The 16,929-nt window shown below is 40.0% G+C and overlaps 2 protein-coding genes across 7 annotated transcripts in view; one reads left to right on the forward strand and one right to left on the reverse strand.

Moving 5' to 3' along the window:
* The window catches only part of TSPO (translocator protein), a 357,420-nt gene that overhangs the window by 288,690 nt on the left and 51,801 nt on the right, over positions 1 to 16,929 (reverse strand). The window lies entirely within an intron of this gene.
* Positions 1 to 16,929, forward strand: part of ABCC9 (ATP binding cassette subfamily C member 9) — a 66,968-nt gene that overhangs the window by 8,035 nt on the left and 42,004 nt on the right. For all 6 annotated transcript variants that reach the window (XM_066319605.1, XM_066319607.1, XM_066319609.1 and 3 more), the window contains exons 4-13: positions 58 to 223; positions 1,842 to 1,983; positions 2,349 to 2,470; positions 3,387 to 3,553; positions 4,228 to 4,470; positions 8,365 to 8,559; positions 11,063 to 11,227; positions 12,743 to 12,898; positions 14,741 to 14,875; positions 16,177 to 16,339. In XM_066319605.1, coding sequence (XP_066175702.1) covers positions 79 to 223; positions 1,842 to 1,983; positions 2,349 to 2,470; positions 3,387 to 3,553; positions 4,228 to 4,470; positions 8,365 to 8,559; positions 11,063 to 11,227; positions 12,743 to 12,898; positions 14,741 to 14,875; positions 16,177 to 16,339 — 1,633 coding nt within the window. In that variant the 5' untranslated portion in view covers positions 58 to 78. The remainder of the gene's footprint in view (positions 1 to 57; positions 224 to 1,841; positions 1,984 to 2,348; positions 2,471 to 3,386; positions 3,554 to 4,227; positions 4,471 to 8,364; positions 8,560 to 11,062; positions 11,228 to 12,742; positions 12,899 to 14,740; positions 14,876 to 16,176; positions 16,340 to 16,929) is intronic.

Consider the following 16,929-nt stretch of genomic DNA (forward strand, 5'->3'; position numbering starts at 1 on the left):
TTAGCCAGAGGCAGTGCTAGCACTCTTGGTAGTCAACATTTCTCTCATTTCTGTAAGTAGCCAGACCCTCCAGAAGAGATGAGACTCGCATTTTGTGGTAATGACAATGCCTCAGCCTACAACATCAGTGCTGGTGTCCTCAGGAATGTTTGCTTTGTGGATGCCCTCAACTTGGTCCCTCATGTCTTCCTGCTGTTTATCACCTTCCCAATTTTGTTCATTGGTGAGTTATTTCATGGAGCTCTGCCATCCCACAAACACTCAAGCATGTGTTTATACTCAGTCATGTTTGCATGGGCTTGGTGAAACCACTGGATGCTTTGTATTTATGAATTCTGAAAAAGAAGAGGCAGAATGGCTTCACCCAGAGGACTTGAGGCCAACTCACTGAAATGTGGGAATTTTAGATATAAATTTGAACTAGTCAGCAGGAAGAGATGGATGAGAATCAGACAGATCAGATCCACATGCTATGAAACTTCTCTCTGCAAAATTTTCTTCAGATTTTAAACTGGCAATTTGCAACATTTGTTATTAGATATTAGAAGACTTAGGGCAGTGGGTCTGAATTTCCTTTAAGTTACACGAATTACAGAGAATATACAACATGTTCACCTTGGATCTAAGTCTCGGACAGGTGTAGGAAATATTTAAAATAGAATAATTGCTTCTTTTACCAACATTTATAAACAAAAGTAGAGCAATGGAGAATTTTTTTCCCAGCAGGAATATTTTTGTGTCTTAAACAAGGATGAAATGCTGACAGTTTCCTGTTTAATGTAAGTTTTGGTTATGTGTTCCTGAGTCACCTGATGAACCTCTAAGCATGATGAGATGCTACATCCTTGTGTAGCAAAAACACACCCTGGGTTCTAAACTGAGTTAGTTTAGTTTCCTTCTGTTTGGTTTCTTTGCTTCCCCAAAGCATGCTGTTATTGGGATTCTCTACGGGCTTTGGGAAGAGGGATATATACAGCAAGAGGGACTTTTGGGCTTACTGACTCAGGACTTTTTGGGCTTACTACTCTTCGCTGTAGCTGTGTGGGAAGAGATAGAGGCCAAGGCTTTCCACCATGAGAAGCCAACCTGTGGTCATGCCTCAGCTTCCCCAGCCCTGTCACCTCCCTCACATCCTTGGTGTCACTTCTTGCTGGCTTGCCAGCCTCAGAGAGGATCATGTCTGGAAAGGGCAGGTGACATCTGAATTGATGACATGGAAATAGGCTTCAAGTTTAATTTGTTGATTAATTTGAGTCTGGGTGCTGTGTTGGGAGCTCTGAAGGGCCAGGGATGCAGAGGCCCAGGAGGCTGCCCTGCACCTGAGGGAGAGAAGCTGTGAAATCACCAGTCAGCCTCCACTCAGACTGTGCTCCCTACCAGGCCTGAAACAGGTAATAAATGTTACTTGTTTCAAGTCAATGCATCTCTTTGAGGCCTCATTTGAGGATGCAACTTTTATATCAATTGGAAATTTTTCCCGCTCTTGTCTGTGGCTATGAAACACATGAGGATGCCATCACTTCATATCTGTCAGTTGTCAGAGTGCCACTTGGGGTGGGCCTTTTGTTGTTGTTTTCTTCTTTTTTTTTTTGGCCAGGAACGATTTTTCTTTGATTGTAATTTGGAAAAAGTGTTGTCTTATTGTTTTCAGGGTTTGATTGAAATTACAGGGCAACTGAGACACTCATGGGTCATCTTTTCGGTAACAACAGCCCCTGTAGTCTTGTAGGGCGTTTGTATCAACTGCATATAAGTGTGGCTCAGAAAATTCAAAATTGAACCAGATCAGTCACTGACTGACTGTGAGACAACCTTTCTCTCTCCTTTCTCTCATTTCCCAGGTTGGGGAAGTCAGAGCTCCAAAGTGCAGATTCACCACAACACCTGGCTGCACTTCCCCGGGCACAACCTGCGATGGATCCTGACGTTCACCCTGCTGTTCGTGCACGTGTGTGAAATAGCAGAGGGGATTGTTTCTGACACGTAAGTGGCAGAGTTTGGTGGATAACCACGCTAATTGCATTTGTTAATAAGCAGTGTTAATGTCTGATGAGCTGGCTAGTAAGGTGTGAGGAGGTTTTCCCCAAAACGTTAATAGAATCCTTTCATGAACTGTCCAGGTTTTAGTGGGATAAAGGTGAAGCCATTGTTCTTGGCATTTTTTCTTTTCTCAAGCTGTAATGGCAAGCAAATATTGATCAAAGTTAAGCACTCATGAGGACAAAAATCTTTTGTCTCTGAGAAATTAATGTTTGTCCTCTTCAATAGATTAGCAGAACACCTATGGTTTCACACAACGGTGAAGAAAAGGCACCAAATTCACTAATTTATACTGTATTTATTTTCAGACAAATGAAATCTCGTCACCTGCATCTCTTTCTACCAGCTATAATGGGATTTGTGGCTGCCACTGTATCCATAGTGTATTACCATAATATTGAAACATCCAACTTTCCGAAGTTACTGCTGGGTAAGTCTAAGTCTGATATTTATGTATTCTTACAAATCCGTGTATTTTTGCCAAAGTCACCTTGTGTAGGCTGGGGAGGATGGTGTAATGTGTGAAATATTAAAACAGAGAGGAATAACTCTCTGCTCTTGCAACTGGTAGTATCATAGGAGTTACTGCACCTTTCATAAGGTACTGAAAACTACTTTAAAAATTATTACAAAAGAGAAAGCCTTGCACAACTGTTGCATTTCTATCACAAGCTTTTAGGTATTTTTTAACACTGCTGATAATTTTGAGGAAAAACTTGTCTGCATTCAAAAGGGCTATTTCAAAAGGCCACTTTGAATAGTGATCTGACCAGAAACTCTCCTGTGCAGATGCTGCTCTTTCTCAACATCTTTTGCAGCTGATTCTGAGATCATCCCATCTGCTCTCTCAGTCAGGAGATTGTCAGACCAGACATTGCAGAATAATTTTCCATACAAGTATATTGTCCAAATTGCCTGTAAGTCAACCACCTGAACAACCCCTTGACAGAGGGTACCAATGTTATCCTGATACCTGCCAGGCTGCAGGATAACATTAAATCCCATAAACTCTTTTTCAAAATGAGCACATTTCCATATTCTTACTTGGGATGCATCCTGCTTTTTCTAAGAGGCAATGTGACTTTTGTTTAGTTAGATGCCTTTTCTTTCACTTTAAGAACAAAGTTGTCCTTCAAATTAAGTCCTCTTGAGTGGACTCTTGTATCTATGTGAAGATCTGCCATTGTGGATGTGTTTGAGGGATTGTGGCCCAGAAAAGAAAACAGTGACTGGTGACATAGAGGATCACTGTGCCTGCACTGTACCAAGCCATGGAAGCTAAAATGCTGTAGTTACACTTATTTATTAATTTATTTTTAAATTATGCATGTGCACGTGTTTTACAGCCCTGTTCCTTTACTGGATAATGGCCTTTGTCACCAAAACCATCAAGCTTGTCAGATACTGCCAGGACGGGGTGCCTTTTTCTCAGCTGCGTTTCTGCATCACTGGAATCATGGTCATCCTCTATGGGCTGCTGATGGCTGTGGAGATCAATGTCATCCGAGTCAGGGTATGAGGCTTCTTCCTCAGGATCCAGAAAAGTATTAGTGGTATCATAGGGGTGAAGATGACTCCTTAGTCCCAGGAACTCTGGCTTCTGTCTTGTTTAGGCCCAAGTTTAGCTTAGCCATAAAGATTTAATTCTGTGGAAACCAGTGGTGATTTAAATCTCTTTAAAATGTATGTCCTTGATGTAACCCTTGGGCTCGGTGTGTGTGCCTGTGTACATCTATCCTCACAAAGTGCACACATATTTATGTTGGTAGATTCGTATTTGTGCCCATGAAGAGGGTGTAGGTGGATGCAATCTGTAAAATATGCCCTGTGTTAGTGTTGATGAACTATTTATGTAGTGAATCTGTAAGTTAATATATGTTCTTACCCATGATAACTTAAAATAAAATTATTTCCCAATAATTCATTCTTAATATTGTTCAGATTGAGACAGGTAGTACTGATAGGTTTCAGAACACTATCCACATCCCATGTTGCTCAACTGTTTGCCAGTTATCTGTCAAAATGGAAATGCTCCTATTTACATGCAAATTTATGTTGAAATTCAACATATAATTACCTTTAAAAGTAATTTTGAGACTGTGGTTGTCTTGCATATAATTTTTGCTAAAAAATTGCTATCAGTAAGATAATGTCTGAGCCCATGTTTGTCTGTTTTCTCCTCTGCAGAGGTATGTGTTTTTCATGAACCCTCAGAAAGTAAAACCTCCAGAGGATCTGCAGGATCTGGGGGTGAGATTCCTGCAGCCATTTGTCAATTTGCTCTCAAAGGCAACTTATTGGTGGATGAACACTCTCATTATTTCTGCTCACAAGAAACCTGTGGACCTGAAGGCCATTGGGAAGCTCCCAATTGCAATGAGAGCACTGACAAATTATGTCTGTCTCAAAGAAGCCTATGAGGAACAAAAGGTAATAACAGATGTCCATGTCACTCTTCAGCCTTAGAAAGCCAAAGTATCCCTTTGAATTTCTTCAGCTTTTACAAAATCCTCGTTTTAGGAATTTTTAACTCAGGACTGTTTGTTCCAAGGTGAAACATTGGTGTAGGAAGTTCCAATCCAATAGTTACTGTTTGGTTTTAAGTGAATTTATAGTGGGAGAGACCTGCCAAATTGAGTGCGACTGGAAACTAAAATCACAACAAGACTGATCACTGCTAGATTTTAATAGTGAAAGATTTGTTTAAATCTTAGCTACTTATGCAACTGGAAGGCATTCTGTCCATAGTTTCAGCTGGAAAGACTCATCTTCATCTTTTTTTTTTCTCCAGGCAGAGAAATAGCCAAAACCACACATCAAGAATAGCCAAAACACTGGTGTCTTAGCAGAGATTTAGTCACTAATCCCAAACATAGCACCATACAGGCTGCTATGAAGAAAATTAACTCCATCCCAGCCAGACCCAGTACAGAAAGCATGGTTGGGAGAATTCACTGGATAGGGCAGGATTTTTCAGGGAAGCTTCTGGATGCATTTAGGCAGCTCTTTGCTCCCAACAGCTAATGGAGCTGCAGGCTGCTTTCTGTTCCTTTTGAGATGAAACAATTATCAGTACAATTGTTTATATTTTAATAGATATAGGTTGCTTCTCTTTCCTTCTGCAGTTGAGGATTACAGAGACCAGAGATCAAGATCCTTCTGATTTAGGCAGAAAGCTACTGAGTTTTTGGAACTGAGCTTTTCACAGCAGCCTGGGAGAGGTGCATCCCTTAGACCAGCTCCTTAAGGTGCCTAAACCCTACTTAAAGAGGCCAAAGAGGGACATGCACCCACGTGGCCCAAGGAGTCTGTGCCATTCTTGATGACAGGCACAACAGCTGGGTGCCAGCATTTGTCTGTAGCTCGTTCACATCTGCAGGTACTGTCTGCCTGCACAAAAATGCAGTTCAGATGCCAAAGGCAAGTTAAATATGCATTTCTGATGGGCATGAGCTCAAACTTTCAGTGTGTATTTTCCCTCAGTGTGTGTCATTCACATAGAAACACTTGCATAAGTGTTACATGTGCAGTTACACTCACATTTCTCATGCTGCCTTACATCAGATGTTTTGTGTTTTGTAGCTGTCTAAAGTCTTGCGTTTACCACAGCCTCTAGCACATTTGTGCTAGTATTCAAAAACAGGCTGCAACCCCGAAGTAAACTGGTATTTTGCAGATAAAGTTAAAGTAAACCAAATGGCTGAAGCAAATCCTAGGAGCCAGGCAGTGGGACTCACTGCAGTTCGTTCCTGTGGAGAAATGTGTTGGCTTGTGCCTGGTTGGGCCAGAAAACAGCCACAGAATTAGGAAAATTCTTCAGACTGGAGAGTAGTCTGCAGTCTGGAGGAGGTGATAGGCCACTATCTCTGCTGCCAAGTGTGTATTTTACACTAATCTGCTGCAACTGGTGAGGGGAGCCTCACAGCCTCCTCTGGATTAAGTAGGGTTACCCCAGCCTGTGCCTGGAGATAGGTGATCTCACTCAGCCGTGCTCCATAGCCCTGCAGAAAGAAAACTCCCGTTCCTTCCCAAACCCTTCTTCTCACACCTTGATGAAAGATGCTGAACATGACCCTGTGAAATCCCTTTGAGATAGCTCACATGACACTGTCTAGAAGCATGTCAGGTCACTGTCATGAAGCAGTCTAGATGTTTCACACCACATATCAGTGCATATCAAATATCCAAAAATAGATTTAGCATGTTAAAATCCTGTATAATTTGTCCTGATGGTCCATAGAAATCTTTTCTTCTGGAAACTTGATAGAAAAATCAAAATTTCAAGTCAAGAACCATTAATTTCTTATGTGTGCTATTCATGTTCCACTATGGGTCTTACCTGTTAGGGCCAAGAAAAGGAGGAATGAAATTGTGTTATCTATCAATCATAGGACAATTGCCCTTCAGCACCAGGCTTAAACTGCCAGCTCCAGAACTGTGGGAACAGTCAGATTTCTGTATTTACTGAGGCAAGCCTTACAGGAGACTTGATTTATCAGCAAGCACTCTCTCACTGCCCTTTATTCCAACTGTGGAGTGCCCAAGGTAGAGAAAATTATAGGAATTTGAAAGGAAGTTGACAAAGACAAGGAAACCTAATCAAGTGGCACAGCTGATAACAGTAACCCAAACTGGTTAATTAACACCACAACATTCTATGCAAGCCCATAACACTTAAGGACCATTCTGGAAAAGAAATTATGATTAGAAAAAGGTCTTCTTCCCCTCTTCCTGTTACGTGATTCAGCTAATATGAAGTCCTGGTTAAAAAAAGGGATAAAAAACAGCATTTAGCAATAAATTAGATAATTTAATTAGTAGTTTTTTCCAGTGAAAAGGAAACATATTTCATACAGTGATGACCAATATGTGAATTGCAGTAGCAGTGAAAATGGCTATTAAATTGTTAGAGAAACAAGAATTTACTGTTACCACTTAACAAATTTCCTATTAAATGAATGGCAAGATTAATGTAACTATCTTTTCCCAAAAGATGGCAGCTGTTTACCCAATGACTAGGCTTAGCTCCTCTCAAGCTTTTAAAGTTATCAATCATTTATTTGAGGAGGGTGATTGACCCTTTTTGGGCCCTCAAGCTCGAAACCCTTTAGGCCACAAATTGAGAGCCTTTTGTCTGGGCAACTCACACCAAGCCCTTGTGCTCTTTGTCTCCTCAGAGGAAACAGTTTCATTCTCACCCCTGTCTGAAATGGTAGCTCTAATTTGACCCCATGGTGCTTATTTCTCCTTCCTAAACTCCTTGGCATTGGCCTAGCCCAGTCTCTGGCAGCCACCAGATCCACCTGCACATTTTTGGCACCATGCATGCAATCCATCTCACTGTGGAAAAGGCATAAAAGGGAAAAAACTGAGAAAAGAAGGAAATAAAACACATGAGGCAGCCAGGCAGGTTACAAGCATGTTTGTTTTTTCTTTGGTGAACTTGCTGGGGCAGGGGGTAATTGTTGCTTGGCTGTGCTTAAATTGTCTCTGTGAATGCTCAAGAGGGCTTGGCTTGCAGCTTGCAGGCATCTGTGCTACTTGAGAAATGACAGATGCTTGTTTAAAGTGTCAAAAGCTCCTGCCTGAAGTGCAAGGAAGCACTCTGCAGAGCACTGCTCTGGTCAGTAAAACTCTTCCTTTGTTAAGCTGAAAGGACCTCAGACATATCAGAACTCCTCTGATTACACAAAGCCATATCTGCTGGTTGGTGTTTTAGCCAAGAACTGTGATACTGTGTAAATTCACAGATCTGAAGGCTAGAAAAGACCCTTGGTTGATTTAATCTTACCTCCCATCCTGGTCTGCTGCTTTCATTTTTTGAGCACAATTACCATTGGTTGGTTGAAGTCTGTCATCCTGGAAGGCATCCAAGAGATGGGAAAAAATCCAGATAAATTAAATTAAACTATATTCCTGTAATTGTCATGTATTTTTCCTGCAATCAGAGGCCTTTATAGCTTGTGAAACCAGGATTACCCACGTGAGCAAAGGGCTGAAAAGTCAGACCTTTCCCTGAGCACACGTGTGACAAGGGACAATGGCTGCCTGCCAGGATGATAATCTGTGCTTGCATTCCTGTGTTCATAGGCTGAGGAAAGTGGTGGGATATAGAAGTGAGAAACCACAGTTACCAAGGGGAGGCAGAATTGGAATTTGCTGTGAAGAATGTCTGAAATCTGTCAATAATTACAATGTTTGCTGCCTCATCTGATCCAACACCACCTTTCAGGAACCTTTTGGGCATCCAGACAGGAATGTTGCCTCATAAAGAAAGCCTAGGAGCTTCTCTTAATGGACTGCATACCCGTGTGTGTTTTCCAGAAAAAGGTGGAGGACCATCCCAACCGGAGTCCCTCCATTTGGTTGGCCATGTACAGTGCTTTTGGACGGCCAATCCTGCTCAGCAGCACCTTCCGCTACCTGGCCGACCTGCTGGGCTTTGCTGGGCCACTCTGCATCTCTGGAATTGTCCAGGGCTTCCAGAACACAACCAATAATACAAATACCACAGAAAAGGTAACCTGACAACGTGGATTGAAAGGCTCTGGTAGTACTTTTAGAGTCAGATCAGGTATTTAAGACAACTGGCTGCATGCTTTGATAGGTTTGGGGTCATCACTGTTATTTCACAGTTTCTCTCAAGAAAATGGAGTATTTCTGTTGTGAGAGACAGTCAAGCTTTAAACCTCAGCAGTGGGAGCCTTGGGTAGGAATGGAACATAGGTCGTGGAGGCTCCCCTCAGCTCCCCAGCCATCTGTCTTGATGGAGTCATCCCAGCAGTTCTGGGAAGAAGGAACAACTTTTTCTGCTCCTCTTCAACTGTGCCTGTTTGTTTCAGGCAGGACACTCACTAGTGGTGCCTCAGTGATGCATCCAGCCTGGGAATTTTGCTTAGATCCTCTCCAATTGTCAGTTTACACTTCACTGACAGTTTCAAGTTCTCTCAAATCTCTCTCTCTCTCTCTCTCTTTTTTTTTTTTTTTTTTTTTTTTTTTTACTGGTAGGCTGAGAGTAACTAGTCCATGTTTGTGGCTAATTGTATTGATTGCTGCTGTGATGAGCTATGTTGGCACATACTGAGAAATTGAAAAGTATCTGCTTTACTCAATGGTGGTTTTGATACTGGAGATGCACAAGAGATGCCAGATCAGTGCTCATTTCAAGTTTCCCTGAGACTGAACTTTTAGGGATCACCTCTAAATGCTGAGCAATCCTCTGATACAGAACCTTTTCTATCATAAGAAAAAGAATTTATGAGTAACTAATGAGAAGAAACAGTTAAAATTATTTTACTGACAGCAGAGAAGAAATGACAAAGACATTTTCCTGCATTTGTCTTCTGATAGAGAAACATCTGCATACAGTTTTTGGAGTGTTTTATCTCTGAATGAGTAGATAGGTATGTAATGGAATAGCATTTTCCTCTCCAGATAAAGTATTCGACTACCATCACTATCCAAATATCTTTTTCTTGGCTGCTCACTCCTGACATTCATTTTCTTGACTGATGATGTCAATTTGGCTTGAGGCTTTCACTGCACTGAAGGAGAGTTTAATTGTATAGCTTATCAAATAAAGCTTTTTATCATCCTTGAACCTGTGCATGCTGGATTTGAGCCACAGAGTTACAAGGCAAATGCATGTTTTGCCTTCAGAAATGTTTTGGTTTTTTGCATGGTGAACAAAGAAAGTATTTAAGCTTGAAAATAATTCCTGGATCTCAGATCTAAGAATCTGTACCTTGTCTGCTTCCTTTATCTTTTGTACTCTTCAGTGTAGTGGCTTCATTTATGGCTTTTGAAGGTTTTAATGACCATTGGCTAAGGGGAAGATTGGAATCATAGGAGATCTTGAAACCACTTGGCTTGGTGACAGTCACTATTTCTCTTGGATACATTTCAGAATGCATTTGCCTTTAATTTATGAATTTTGATAAACTTGCTCTTGATTGTTCTTGCTATTAAACATTTCTCCTTTAAATTCTCCCTATTCAAATTAATGTGAATATGTTTAATTTTATGCTTATTCTGCCTTAATTCCTGAGAACTCTATATACATTTAAAAAGCTATATACAAATGTTATGTTCTTATTGATATCCTCACTATGAAAACAAGGGGAAGTTAGATGCAGCAGAACATTAAGAGAAAAGTTTTAAAATATATTTATCTCATCATTCATGCACTTAAACAACCCTTTTTTCAAAGAGTCTTGGGCAGATGGCTTTCTTTCCTATATTGCCCATTCCTTTCATCTCAGAATCAGGCTGGATAATTCAGTAGAACAGGCTTTTTCCTTCTTTTTTTTCACCCTGTAAGAATTCCAGTACATCCTGCTTCCAGCTGGGTCGGAAATACCAAAGAACAGTCTTCCTTGGAGTATTTTTGTACATTTGTTTCCTTTTCTGCCTGAAACAGAGCAGAACAGTGAACACAAAAACTAGAAAATGAAAACAAAGGGCTTTAAACAAGACCTTTTTTCTCCCCCACGTTGGGACATTTAAATCTCATTTTATGTGGAATACTGGTGTGTATAGTCTTATGTTATTCAGAATTTATGGGTATCATAGACTATATTTGTGGAAGGAATTGTTTCCATAATATGCAAATGCGACATAAATAATCCCGTATAATAAATATTTTTAGCAGCTTTACCTTGGGGTATGTGGAATGAGCTTTATTTTCTACTGTATTTCTATTCTACAAATCACCAGAATTTGATGGGGAAACCAAAGACAAGGCAGACATAGTGATCTTATTGTTCCTTTCCTGCTAAAACAAAATAATTTTAGAACTGCTGAAACATCTCAATCCTCAGTATTTGGAAGAGGAGTGAAGTTTTAAATTTATATCCAAATGATTTTCATATAGAGGTCAGTGAGAAGTCTAATTTCTATAACTTTCCCATAATACCACAGTATGTTTTATTCTAATGCAATGATTAATATTGCTTTTTTCCAGCTTCTTGGGAATATGCAACCCCTCCTGTGGCACTTGCATCATTTTTCCCTTTCTTTTCAGGTGAAAGATCCATCAAACTCCTACCTTTCGTCGGAAGAATTCCTCAGGAATGTTTATGTCTTGGCAGTCCTTCTCTTCCTGGCCCTTATTCTGCAGAGGACATTCCTGCAGGCCTCCTATTATGTGACTACAGAGACTGGCATCAACCTCCGGGGTGCCTTATTGGTGAGCAAATATCTGCCAGGAGATTCACCAATAACAGCTCCAGCTTTGTGTTTTCATTTGTCTCATTCTTTATCTGAAGACTGACTTGAAATGATGGTTTCAGAGAAGATATGTGCTGTATTTTTATACAGAAAACTGAACAAAGTAGTGCTGGCAAACTGCTGGCAGCAACTGCTTTTGCTAAAAACTAATCCCATCATTCTAATCTGTTGGAAATTTAACAGCCATGAAAAACCCACGCATATAAAATCACACCTTTACAGACAATGACAAATAGATGAAGATCAGCAGTGTCATTTTGGCTCTGCACCTGCTTTGTTCATTTGATTATGAGTTTGCTTCTGCTGACTGTGGACAGAGTCATCTGCAGTGTCCTTGTTTTATGGGAACGCTGTGCATGCATTGGGAGTGGTGACTCTGGATATTTATGCCCTTTAGCACAGAGCCCTGTGGGATAGGATGGGAGTGATTCATCTGCAGGGCTGTGTCTGTAACCTCAGCATCCCTTAACCCTCTGTGAGAGCCTTGTTATGCACTGGAGCCAGCAGCTCCAGCCCAGCACGTGGGAGGGGTGTAGTAGGGCTCTGCACAGAGCAAACTCCACAGGCAGAAGCTGGAACTGATGTTTTGCCAGATGGAAATGACCATGGGAATATCATCTCAGCATAGAGGCTTCTTTTTTTTTGTACTTGCTCTGATTGATGGAGCTGCTTTGAACATTTTCTGCCTTCTCCCAGGATAGATAGTATAGACTTAGGGATGAAAGAGCACCTGGTTATTTCCTTTTAGTGACTCCTTTTCATGACTACCACTTACTAAAATTAGGACTCTTTAGGAGCATATGCAGCTGATTTAATTTACCAGGCATTTCTGGTCAATTCTACAGGATACACTTTACTCATGAAGAAAATGGGTTAAAAAAGACAAATTTTTAAAACTTCCTTGGAGCTGCAGCATTTGATGTCTGGTCATAACTGCAAACTAGGCTCACAATATTTGTCTTTAAAATTCAGTAGATGTAAGCCTTGAATAATTACAAACCCTGTTAAACTCCTACAAATTTTATGGAAAGGAATGGCTATGGAAGGGAGAAAAACCTAAAGGAATACATACCCACTCTGATCAAACTTCACAGCATGAATTTACCTGTCTTATCAGAAACAAGGATCTCTTTGGCAGACAGTGTCATGGAAAAGCAGGTTAACCAGATGCTTGTTAAAAAAGGTTTTTTGGCCAATTTCCTAAATTTTTATATTTTGTTGTAATTTTTTGTTCTATTTTAGGTCTGGGTTAAGCAACAAACCTTTTAAGAGGAATTGGAGTTTTTTAAAGTCAGTTGTCTCTCTTGTGCTTTCTCTCACTCTGTCTCCATCTCTCTCTTCCTCACATGGGAGACTGGGAGAACTGTCCTAGGTAGAGGCTGATGATGCAGTTTGAAATACCCTACTACTACTGTTCTTTTATAATTACATCATTTTAATAACTTCATTTCCCCCCCCCCCCCCTTTCTTACAGGCAATGATATATAATAAGATCCTGAGGCTTTCTACATCCAACTTGTCCATGGGAGAGATGACACTGGGACAAATCAATAACTTGGTTGCCATAGAAACCAACCAATTGATGTGGTTCTTGTTCCTGTGCCCAAATCTGTGGGCAATGCCTGTTCAGGTAGAGCATCCAAGTCAGGGCCTGATTTCAGAGATCCTCCAGCCAGGCTGAGGACAGTGCATGTCTGGGAGACTGCTACAAAATCCAGAGGGGAACCTGCACTTCTCCCTAAGATTAACAAGCAGAAAGGTGGCCCAAGTGCTGGAAAAGTGTCCAGGGCCAGTGAAGAGAGAAGGTTTTTTTAAGCAGGATTTCAATGTCTGTGACTTGAAGAATGAGGACCTGCAATCCTTTTCCTGTTCATAATTCTTCCACAATTGACACAAATCCATTGCTTTTTTATTTTGCCACCTGGCATCAGCACTAAGCATTGCTTCTACAGTGTCCAGTTATTACTGGGTTTTGTGGCAGGACCAACAGCAATTGAATTGTTTTCCATGACTGACATGAACACTGACAATGCTGTGATGTGGAGGATCTCCCAATGCTCAGAGGAGTTCTTATCTAAGCAAACTTAGCCACTAAACACATTTGCCTCTTAACAAGGCTGGGAAAGAAATGGAGGCATATCTGTAGGAAGGAAAGGTTGAGATAATTTAGCTTGAAAGAAATTTCCAACAATGCCCATGACTTAATGACCTGAGACACGCTGATTTTCCATGAAGCTTCGACTCCTGTAACCTCTTCAGAATTTCAGGTCAGGGTGTGTTTGGCATGGTCCTTGCCTTTCAGTGATCCCACTGACATATAAGAGTGTTCAAAAGGGGTAGAACTAACTCTTATAGTAGATCTGTTTTGCTGAGTTTCCTGAAACAGTATCAGTAATCTGCTTTATAAGTCAGTAATTACTACTACAAATGGGTTGGGTAGGGTTTAGAGTGTCATGAAATAGTTTATGAAAAAAAGGTAAAAAAGGCTACATGGAATCAGAAATTAGAAAATTAGGGTTTCATTTCACTGTTTCACATCCTGTGAAGTGGATGGAAGTGTTGCTCTCAATGCTTTGAAAGTTATTAAATGAACAAGTGATCTAATTGCTGTGGCTAGGTATGGTAATTTGCAGTACAGGAGCCTGAAATGCTAAATATTGCTTTAAAAATGTTAAACTCCATTGATTCTTACTTCTGTTGTTGTATCATAAGAAGGGAGATTTAAAGACAGACTTAAGATATAGAAGTATGAGATATGCAACTAATTTTATATGCCCTCTTATCACTGAGGACATCTCTCTACCATAAAGTGGAGCTTTTAATAGGAATATTTATATAGCAGAGCTTGAATTAACTCAGGAACCAGAATCATAGCAGTCACATCACAGCCATTCCCAGGTAACCTTCCGTGGGAAGTGTTCCCAAACCCTTTGCAGGGCTAAGGCAGCATTTTCCTCCAGAGCTGTGTGGTATTGATGCCTAAGCTCAGTATGTGTCAGTCCCAGCACATCTGCTTCATGCTTCAGTGCCTGTCTGCAATGTCCCTCTGCCTGCAGTTGCATAGGGACACTACAACAGAATGCAACTGTGATCCATGACAGCCCTAAGACCTCTGAATGCTTCCAGAGTGAGGTAAGGAGCTCTAATGTAAACAGGACTCGAGTCAAGGAGCTCTGTAAAATGCTTCAGGGCAAGCACCATCATTTTAGTGCTCCTTTAGTTTTGTGGAAACCCAGACTGGAATTAGAACTACCAGGCACTAACACAAACTATTTAGTTAATGTCAAATAGAAAGGCTTCTGGGTTTATTTCCCACACTTTCCAAATGTGACCTCCTGAAGTACAGGCTCAGCTGATTCCTATGAACCATTTAAGTGTTTATTAGAAGAACAAACATTTTTCTCTTGGTATGGTTCTGGCATATTGAAACCTACTTTTTTTTTTCTTTTCTGTGTTGCTTCTCTCTTCACAGATAATAATGGGTGTGATCCTCCTCTATAACCTGCTAGGAGTGAGTGCCTTGGTCGGGGCAGCTGTCATTGTGCTCTTAGCTCCCATCCAGTACTTCATAGCCACCAAGCTGGCTGAGGCTCAGAAGAGCACCCTTGTAAGTGAATTATTTCAGTGCCATTTGTGATCCAGAAATGAGAACAGGGTTTCTGGGTTCTGTTCTTGTAGTCAGTGAAAACCACTCTGTGCATTTGGGCCGGCCGTCCCTCAGTTTCACTGTCCTTCCCTGGTTTTTTTTCTGTGGCTCAGTGTCTCCTCCTTCCTCACAATTTGTCAGAAGAGAATCTCAAAAAAGTATGTGGGCCTTGACCTGCCTTCTCTGCAAAGAGTATTTTTAATCCAACTAGCACAATTTTGTCTGAATTCCATTCCATGAAAGGGTGTTATTCCCACATGCAGATGTTGTATTTCATGGGATGCTAGCAAACAGTGCAAATGATAAATTATAGCAGGAAAGTATTAAAGAATGTGCACAACCTCCCTCTGTAAAGTCTAGAGACTTTTTACACTCAGGCCAAGCTTTGGTATTCTCTAAAAATCAGTTGTCACTGCTGGATTATTATCTATTCAAATCTAAATTCTTCAGTGCTGTAAGTTTATTTTTCTGCCTCATTTGGTTCACCGATTAGAAATGTTTCCTGCTCCTTTGTCTAATTTTTAACTTTGTTGCTGTGACCTTTGAACTTTTAAAATAACCTTTGATGTTTAATTTGCAAATATTTAGACATCCTTTTTATCTTAATATTCAGTAAGCAAATTATTGATGCATGGATCTAATTGCCAGCACACTTCAGTCCTGCTGAGCTGTCTCAGTTTTTATAAACTGTACAAATTGAACAGAGGACTTATCTTTGCATAATTTCAGAAATAATCTTTCCCACTATTCCATTTTGACTTCCTCTGACTCATAACATCTTTTGAATTGTGATTTTACCAAAACTCATGATTTCACCAAAACTTATGATTACTGTTTTTTGATGAGGGGAAATTAGCTAAATACATTGATAAATATCTCATTTATTTTCACAACTGGATCCCAGAATGATTCTTGCATCAGCAAATACACACATTTAGGTTTCTGTCTAGTATTATGGACACCACTGACCTACTAACCCACCTTCCTGAGTTTCACCCTCTCTTTGAAGGCTCGGGATGTTTTGAGTTATTTTTCTTTGCAGAAAAGAGTCAGTTAATTCCCTTTAATGGTTGTAAATATTTTAATATCTCCAAAAAAAAGAAATTTTATATTATTTTTCTCAGTATGGCACCTGTACAAAATCACAAACAAACAAAATTATTTTTTAATGAATTTAACAACAGAAGTGAGGAGAAAAGAGGGTTGTCATCAAGACTACAAACGGTTACCAATTTTTTCCCTGGTTTTCTCTTAAAATGAAGGACTATTCTACTGAGAGATTAAAGAAAACCAATGAGATACTCAAAGGCATTAAGCTGTTAAAGCTGTATGCCTGGGAGCACATATTTTGTACAAGTGTGGAAGAAACAAGAATGAAAGAACTCACCAGTCTCAAAACCTTTGCACTTCATACATCTCTTTCCAGTAAGTAATTGTGCTTTTAGTGCTCAGAAAAGTATCCTGTTTTTCATGTCAGCATTCCTCCCAACTTCAACTAAAGAGAGATACAGCTGTGCCTGTGACACTTTTGTCTGTGTGTAATGTCATTAAAATAAAAAGGCATGATAAACATATAACACAGAAATTCGAAAGGATAAAATAAATATAGTTGATTTTTTTGCACTAAGTTTTCTGTTACTTTCATTGTCACATTATAGTTAGGAGTTGCTTTATAGTAAGGAGGCTCCAGTTAATATTGGCAGCTCTGACTGCAACAAAGATAAATTATGTTTTCTGCATATAAATAGTGTTTTCTGCAATGTAAAAGGGTTGAGTAATGTCTTAGTCCTGTTTCATATTACTTTTGCACATAATGATTTTTATCCTAGTTTAGCAGAGTAGACAAATGAGAGAATTCCATGGGTTATATGTTGGTGTGTTGAACATCTCTGAGTATCAGGGAGAAAATTTCTTCCTGCAGACTAATTTTCCTTTGGGAGTTTTAATTACTTGAATTGGAAATAAATGCATTATTTTAGTGTCATATACTTACTGTAATTTTTTTTCTTATTTCC

This window comes from Sylvia atricapilla, chromosome 5, assembly GCF_009819655.1.
Source record: "Sylvia atricapilla isolate bSylAtr1 chromosome 5, bSylAtr1.pri, whole genome shotgun sequence".
In the NCBI taxonomy this organism is placed as follows: Eukaryota; Metazoa; Chordata; class Aves; order Passeriformes; family Sylviidae; genus Sylvia; species Sylvia atricapilla.